The sequence below is a fragment of the Crocodylus porosus genome, unplaced genomic scaffold (genome assembly GCF_001723895.1).
Source record: "Crocodylus porosus isolate Cpor-Errol unplaced genomic scaffold, CroPor_comp1, whole genome shotgun sequence".
Classification (NCBI taxonomy): domain Eukaryota; kingdom Metazoa; phylum Chordata; order Crocodylia; family Crocodylidae; genus Crocodylus; species Crocodylus porosus.
Window position 1 is genome coordinate 10,124,454 of NW_017728948.1, and position 8,015 is coordinate 10,132,468.

At 48.7% G+C, this 8,015-nt stretch overlaps 1 protein-coding gene across 3 annotated transcripts in view; it reads left to right on the top strand.

Annotated features, from left to right (window-relative positions):
• Positions 1–6: 6 nt before the first annotated feature.
• REEP1 (receptor accessory protein 1) overlaps positions 7–8,015 on the top strand; it is a 95,200-nt gene continuing 87,191 nt past the window's right edge. For all 3 annotated transcript variants that reach the window (XM_019552995.1, XM_019552993.1, XM_019552994.1), the window contains exon 1: positions 7–45. In XM_019552995.1, the coding sequence (XP_019408540.1) occupies positions 14–45 (32 nt within the window). In that variant the 5' untranslated portion in view covers positions 7–13. The remainder of the gene's footprint in view (positions 46–8,015) is intronic.

Sequence of the window (8,015 nt, forward strand, 5' to 3'; positions counted from 1 at the left end):
GGCCCGCAGCGCCATGGTGTCGTGGATCATCTCCCGGCTCGTGGTGTGAGTGCCCGCGTCCCGCCGGCGAGCGGATGGCGTGGGGTCGCCCCGAAAACGTGATAACCGGGGAGAGGAGGGTTATCTATCCATGGATGTCCTGCCCGGGGCAGGCGGGTGCCGCGTCTGCAGGGCTTTGTGCGGCCGGGCCGGGCGCTGCCCGCAGCCCGGCTCCTCCTCGGCATCTCTGCCCTCGGGAGGTGACACGATCCTCCCCACCGCCGGCTCTGAATGCCACACTGGGGAAGCGGCACCCCCGCCCCCCGCTTGCCCTGGTGCCAGTCTGGAGGGGGTATGGAGGAGGGCACTGGAGATGCCCCCCCGGGGCAGTGTATCGCTCTCCTCTGGCAGGAAGAGGCATGTTGGGGGGCATGAGGAGGCAAGAGCTAGGGGTGTTGGGCTTGCGGTAAGGGCAGACCGGGCGCAGCTCCCTCGGCTGGCAGTCTGGCAGGGCTGGGTTAGCGCGGCGCGGGGATCAGCGCCCTTGTTTATAAAGGGCACCGATCCTGGGAAGCAGCTCCAGGCGCACGCAGGCAGGGCTCGCCAGTCATCGCGGGTGGGGTGCCGAAGGCCTTGTCGCTTTCTTTGTCTGGAAGAAATGTGCTGCGACGATGCCTGTTCGGCACCGTTTAGAAGGGATGCGTTTGAGGTCTCCACTGGCCAGTGGGATTGGGATGCGCGGGACTCTGGGGTGGGTTTTGGCTGTCTCCGTAATCAGGAGGAGCCCGGGAGTGGTCAGATGTGGCGCTTTTGGGGGTTTCTAGAAAAGCATTTAAATGCCCAAGTGATGCAATCTGGCAGCTGTTGCTAGTGGCTGTTGGACCAGCACTATATTCAGGGGGAGCATGTTAAATACTGAAATGGTTTCATACGACTCTGCAGGTATTTATTGATGACAATATATCCTGTCTGCTTCCTGTCATGTTGTCCAAGGCTGCTATTCTTCCACTATTCCAAATCCCACCACTAGAAAGCAGTTTGTGATCATGTCACCAAGAGTTCTTAGAAACAAAGGGACGTAAATGAAAGGCAGCAGTTTAACTTATGCCTCGTACCATGTAACGCATGTGGTGTTGGGCAAATAGCGGGTTAGGGTGGGGCATAGGACATTGGGTTTCTGCAGCAAGGTAATTCAGTGAACAAGTGGACCATCGTGCTTTCTTCAGGCTTCCACAGCGGGGTGGGTGGGCATCAAATCTCTGAGTTTGGAGAGTTGTGCCAGTCATTTATTTTAGTAGAACCCCGAATGAATTAATAAATGATCAGTTGGCGGAGAGATTTCTCAAAGAAATAGTACATGATGCATTCAGCTGCCTCTTTCTTTGTGCAGCTTCTTACACATGCCCAGTTTACTCATTGCTATAGGTAGTTCTGTCCTAAATATAGGTATCACTCAAGATGCCTCATGAAGGCCCTTACTTTTGGGTGGGGTCTCTGAGGAAAGGGTAACCTGATTGTGGCGCTATGTTCTTAGAGCTCCCACTGACTCGAAAGGTTTTGGATCAGGTCCACAATGCGACTTGGAGTATGTGGGTTAGGCTTTCTTTTGACCGTGGATCACGAGAGATCCACTAGAGATCAGCTGTCAGCTTCAGCATCCCTATGTCCATATCTCCTCTTCTAAACAATGGCTTGTTTCAACTTGAATGGTAGGCATGCGTTCATCACCTTCTTTCCTTTTGTTATTGCCAGGAACTCATTTTGCCAGACTCTGTACAAATGCAGAACAAAAAGACAGTCCCTGCCCAAAGGGTTTATTCTTTTAAGGCCTGATCCTGCTAACCCTGGAGCAAAGGGGATTTTTTTGCTGCTCCTGTAAGAGCAGGACAAGGCCTTAACAGTGTTGTGTTTTCATTACCAGTAGGTTGCAATCTTCACCATCAGAAGATGGCAGATCCTGGTACATCCTGGAGAGGCATTTGCTGCTTCACAGCACATTTATGCATCAGATGGAGTAATTACAGCACATTTATGCTTAGATTTCAGCAGAAAGGATCTCAAACACCACTTCCCCATGCCTCAGTTTTCCGATCTGCAAAGTGAAATGAACCACTAGAAATTCTGTTCTACTGCCTTGCGCTGCAATGTTCATGGTTGCTGTATTATTGCTTTAAGTGGTAGTGCCTTGTAGGTTTGATGCAGAAGTACCTGGGTTCTTTTACTGTGAAGCCTGTGACTCATGGCATTGTGACATTGGGATGTTCTGGATGGTTACAAGTTGGTTTTACCTTAACATGGACAGGGGACGCTGTCTGCAAGCCTTTTGAAGATGCAAAGTGATGCATATATCAAAATATTATATCTAAATCCTATTATTCCCAGGAGTATAGAAATAATCTCTGTGGGCATTGTCTATGCATTCATTAATATGCCGTAATTACGGCGCATTAAGTTTAGCACCTGTAATTGCTGCTACTGTGCATTTGCACAGATAAACACTTTTTGTGATGCTTAATACACATCAGACTAAATCTACTGCACATTAGAGCATTAGCATGCTTTTTGCTTGACACGCCAATGCGCAGTACAATTAGTTCAATATGCATAATTGTCTCATGTAGATGTGCACTGTGTGGCTTTTTGTGAGATGTTTTTCCTGTGCTTGGGATCAAACAAATGAAAAATGCCACCAACTTTGAAAGTTAGTGACACGGCATTGGAATTTTAACACATGGGGGAGATATCCATAAGGCGTGTCAGACTAGAGCAGACCCTGGAGCTAAATGTTATTGCAAGGAGCAACTTGGACACAGAAATTCCCACAATGTCTTAAAGGTGGCTTGTAAGCGATGATAAAATCTTGAGTATGTGGTCTCCTTGGCTTCAGAAAAGGCCTCAACAAGTCTTTACATTTTATTTTATTTTATTTTTTTAATAACCTTGAAGTACCAGTAATACCATGTTTGGCCTTTTCTGGGTTGGCTGGAGAATGGGTTGGAGGCTTCAGAGGGAACCATGGATTTCTCTTTTTCCCCTCCCCATGCCCCCATGTTGAAGGCATGAGAGTAAGGAAATGTGTTTACTCTGAGATAAATAGGTGCTAACAAAAACTGAGAACGTGATTTAGAATTCTCTTGTCCTGGTTTGCTGTACTCTCATTCTTTTGTCTATTATGAAATCGTTTAATCGGTTTTAGAATTGCCCAGTCTTCCAGGGCAGGAAAAGTCTGAAGGCCAGATCCTCAACCATTGGAAATCAGTAAATAGCTTCTGATTTCATCTGGAAAATACCATTTACACCTACTAGGGCTGGAGCCTTGACCTTCCAATGTAAACAAATAACATTAAAGTCTTTTGAAGCTTCTATCTGAATCTAGATAAGACAGAGATAGTGCTGGGCAAACATGGAGGGGACTGAGACACCCATCATTGGTGGGGTTCACTTTTTTCTTTTGTCACTTAACTTTGAGGCTCTCCCCAAGGATCCTCTGTACTTAGGTCTCCAGGTGGTGGCAGTGGCTAGGAGCACCTTTTTCCAACCCCATCTAAGTGAGAAGTCTGCAACCCTTTCTTTCAGACTCTAATCTGGCCACCATCATCCATGCCTTTGTCACCTTAAGGCCAAACTATTGCAGTGTGCTCTACATAAGGCTTCCCTTGAAGACTGTCTGCACCAACTGCAGCTTCCAGACAATGACAGGCCACCTTCTGATGGGGTTGAGTTGCCAGGACCACAGAGCTCCAGAGTTTGCATTAGGTCCCAGTAATTTTGGGGGTGCAATTCAAGGTGCTTATTTAGATCTATAAGGCCCTAAACAATCTGGGTCCTATGTACCTAAGTGTCTGCCTTCTCTTTTATGTCCCATCATGATCCCCAAGGTCAGCAGAGAGCAGCTTTCTACTAGTACTGTTAGTGTGCCAAATTTTGCTTCACATACAGTGAATACCATGGGAGTTGGCTCTCTGCAGTTGCTCCTCAGCCCTGGAACTCCCTCCTCATTGATGGCCGCCAGAGCTTGAGCCTCGATGTTATCTAGAGGTGCTGTAAGACCTTCCTATTTGGGTAGGCATCTAGCAAACAAGGCCATGCTGGGATGTTGTTTCATGGGGATTGTTTTGTACTTTATAATACTCTACTTGCTTTTGTAACTTGTTTTCTTCTCTTGATTTGCTCTCTTGCTTTTAGGTTGTTTTGTTCTCGTACTCTAAGCTGCCCTGAGCCTTTGTTGGAAAGGGCAGCATGGAAACCTAACATAAATAAAATGATAAAAGTAACAGGCACCTGCCCAACTTATTCTCTTTACAGTTTACTTGTAAGGGGTGGGGAAGGAGGTGTTTCCACCACTGAAAAAAAAAAAAAAATAACTTCCCCCTCCTAGCCCTTATCACATCTGAACAAACGCAGCAAAAAGGCTGGATGGGTGGCACTTCATTCAGTGCCTTGACACAAGATCAAGACCTTAAGCTTGGGGCATAATGTCCAAGCATTATCCTGTTTTCATCTTAATGCTTTGTTGGCTCATTGCTTTTTTGACTCATTAGACTGAGTTCTGTTTGCTGGTAGCCTGACGGGGATTATGACATTTATAGGTCATAGCATCAGTGAACTGGAAGGCAGGGCATGTACCACCTGCTTGGCTGAGGCTGCCATCTAGGCTGTGCCATGCTAAAAGATGGACTCCATACAACACCAGCTAGAGCTGTGTGATAGATTTGCACAGGACCTCATACATCATGCATGTAAGAAGTGGGCCATTCTGGGGCTGGTCCAGATATTGGCCCACCACTCGTCTAGGGCAGTCCACCCACCTGCCTTGCCTTTGTGGTTTAAGTTGTTCCCAGGCAGGAGGCTGCCCATTTAATTACTGTGATGCCAAGGGTGAATACACCCTTCCAAACTTCTCCTTATACCATATCCCATGCCTTGCAGCTAGCATCTATATCCACAAACACCCCTGGCCCCTTGGCTGGGCTATACTCTGTCTCACCTCACCTAGATTTGGCCTTAGGCATCCTTAACCTGCCTGGGCCCTCTGTGCCCCCATACTTGGGCTTCTATCTTCCCACACCCCCACACTGGGGCTTCTGCCCTACCCGCTGGAGCCTCAACACCCAGCTCCCTCACTGTGTTTATAGGCCTAATGCCCCTTGGGCCTCAGACCACGTTCTCCTAGCCTGGACCCTGCCTCAGGCCCCACTCAGTGGGCCTTGGCCCTGTGCTCTTCTGTCGGAGTGTGCTCCCTTAACCTTTTTCCCTCTACAGGGTCACCTGCAAGGCAGTGGAGGCTGAGGCTTTCTGGTGCCCCATATTCACCCTTCACTGGGGAGGCACAGGTGTGGCATGTCCTAGAAGCTGCCCTTCCCAGCAACCCCACCACACCATCCTCCCCAGCAGGGTGTAGTTTTAGGTCATGCCCCAGGACCAGGGACCTCTTCCATCCCCATAGTTCCTACCCTGGACCTCCAAGCTGTTCTGGGCACAGGAGCCAGCTGGGCAACATTGTTCCTTTGACCCCCTGCAGCAACTGCCTGCGCTGCTCTGGGGTCTAGCCTTATACCTCGGCTCCCAGCCTCTCCACCAATCAGGAGGCCTTCTGCCCAACATGTGACTGCCTGATTGGGCCTGCTCCCACCTGCAGGTTACTTACTGCCTGCTCAGATCCCTTAAAGTGGCAGGACAACCTGTGCTTTGCCACAGTGTAATTCCAAAATCATTAAGGGGAATGGGTTGAATACCAGCTCTGAGGTGAAATCTCAGTGTTTGCTGTGCTAAACCCTACTAATAAATGGACCACCTAGGATAAAGTTAGTGTGAGCCATATGGAAATAGCCCAGCAGACTTTGAAAAGTCCTTTTCACAAACTAAAAAGGCAGAGATTGTCATGACTGTCTCCTCACTCCTATACTTGCCATATGCAGTTACAGGCTGCAGTATCTGCTGCTGTGCTTAGGCGGCAGATAACCTGTTACTGACAGTCATTGACAGATGATTTGGCACAGGTGGGACATTTGCTTTGTCCTTCACGTGATAATATACCAGACCAGGCTAGCACATGCTTGCTTTGCATTTCATAGCATTTCATAGACATTAGGGCTGGAAGGGACCTTGGGAGATCATCGAGTCCATGCTGCCTTGTGGTTTGTCAGTAGTGACCCAGATTTCCCTGCACAAACATGAATGTTTTGTAAACATCATTAGTCCCAGTTGGGATGATTTTCATGCATCCACATCAATGTGTTGAAGATGCTCTTAATCCCTGCTTGGGCAATACTCTGGGGGTCTGAGGGCATAACTAAGGAGATAGCTCCAGCCTGGGCAGTTGCTGTAATAATGGGATCCTGTGTAGTGGGCACCTTCCATTTAATGATGTTAAAGCACTTCCAGGCATTAACTGAGCCTCAGTTTTTCAAAAGCCTCCTTATCTCCTCTTAACACTCGGGGACCCTGCAGCATAGAGATTGTATGAGGTTACATGGAAAGCCTGTGTCAGGGGATGTTTCCTCTCCACTCTCATTGCACCAAGTGTTTAAAGGTGATATGAAAACAGGGGAAATTATCAGGTTAGTACCTTGTAAAAAAAAAAAATTATTTGAGATTGCTTTTTTGTGGGGGGGGTGGAACTTAGTTAAATAGCTCTATCCAAAAAAAGCAAAGGTTTAGACGTTCTGGATAAACATGACTTCCCTCCCTTAGTGGCCCAGGTTGCAGTCTGATTGTTGATGTCACAGACCAAGCGTTCCACTTATCTGACCCGGGCTAGTTTCATGCTTGCCTTGCAAGGGAGTAAATGACTGCATACAGTGCAGGGCAACAGAGAACTGGGTTCACAAAATATCTTCTTTGAGATGTCGCAGACAGCTTAAATCATAACTGATTAATAAACAGGTGAAAGGAATTCAGGCAATATTCAAGTGGGCCCCAAACCAGCAAAGCGTTTAAGCATATCCATATCCCATCATCAACATTGGTGGGGACTTCCTGCGTATGTAAAGTTAATCACATGTTAAGTTACAGGTTTTGTTTGCTAGCAGTGTAGCTTAGTATCCATATGTTGTCTTTCATCTTGTATTTCAGTTGTAAACTCTTTGGGACAGGGATTGTCATTTTTTTTTGTATTTATACGGCACCTAGCATGATGGAGTCATGGTCCATGCTCGAGTCCTAGACTCCTACTAGTCCAATCCTAGGATGGATTACTTGAATAATACATAAATAAATCAGATTAATGAGTTACGAGATTGATCCCATACTGCCTGATGGCTTCTTTGTAGCATTATTATTATTATTATTATTACTACTACTGCTGCTATTTGTTACTACCCAATTGCCTGTCAAGAATGACATGGGGGTGGGGCAGGGGCCCATGTCCGGCCCCTCCCCCTCCCCCTTCCCCTCCTCCCTCATGCTTTGGGTCTGGCCATTCTCCCCTTCCCCCACTGCTTCTGGTCTGGGCCTGTTCCTCCCGTCTCCTTGGTTCGGGTCCGGTGCCACTCCCCCACACTCTGGGTCTGCCCAACCTGCATCCACCTACCTCCCCTTCCCGCTCCCCACTGTCCCAGCTGTTGGCCGGGTCCAGCAGCAGTGGGGCTCCATCACTGTGCCCCTGCTCCCCCTCCCACTCCTCTCCCTCCCTCCTTGCCCCTCCCTTTCAGCTTTTGTTGGGGCCCGGTGGAGGTGCACTTCCCACCATCAAGGCAGGCAGGGACAGAGTCTCAAGTCTGGCCCCGTCCTCACATCTCACCTGGTCAGGGCCTGATGGCCGCCGTGTCCAGCCCTGCCCTCGCTTTGCGTCTGGTTGGGGGAAGGGGGAACGGGCCTGTCCCCCCCTCCCCCCCACTTTGTCCCCTGTGTCCCTGCCACTATTACAGGCGTGGGCGGATGAGAACAGGATGGGATTCAACACTGACAAGCGCAAGGTGCTGCCCCTGGGGGGGAAGAACCAGCACCATACCTACAGGCTGGAGAACTCCCTTCTCGTCAGTGCAGAGGCAGAAAAGGATCTTGGAGTCATTATTAATTCCAAAATGAACATGGGC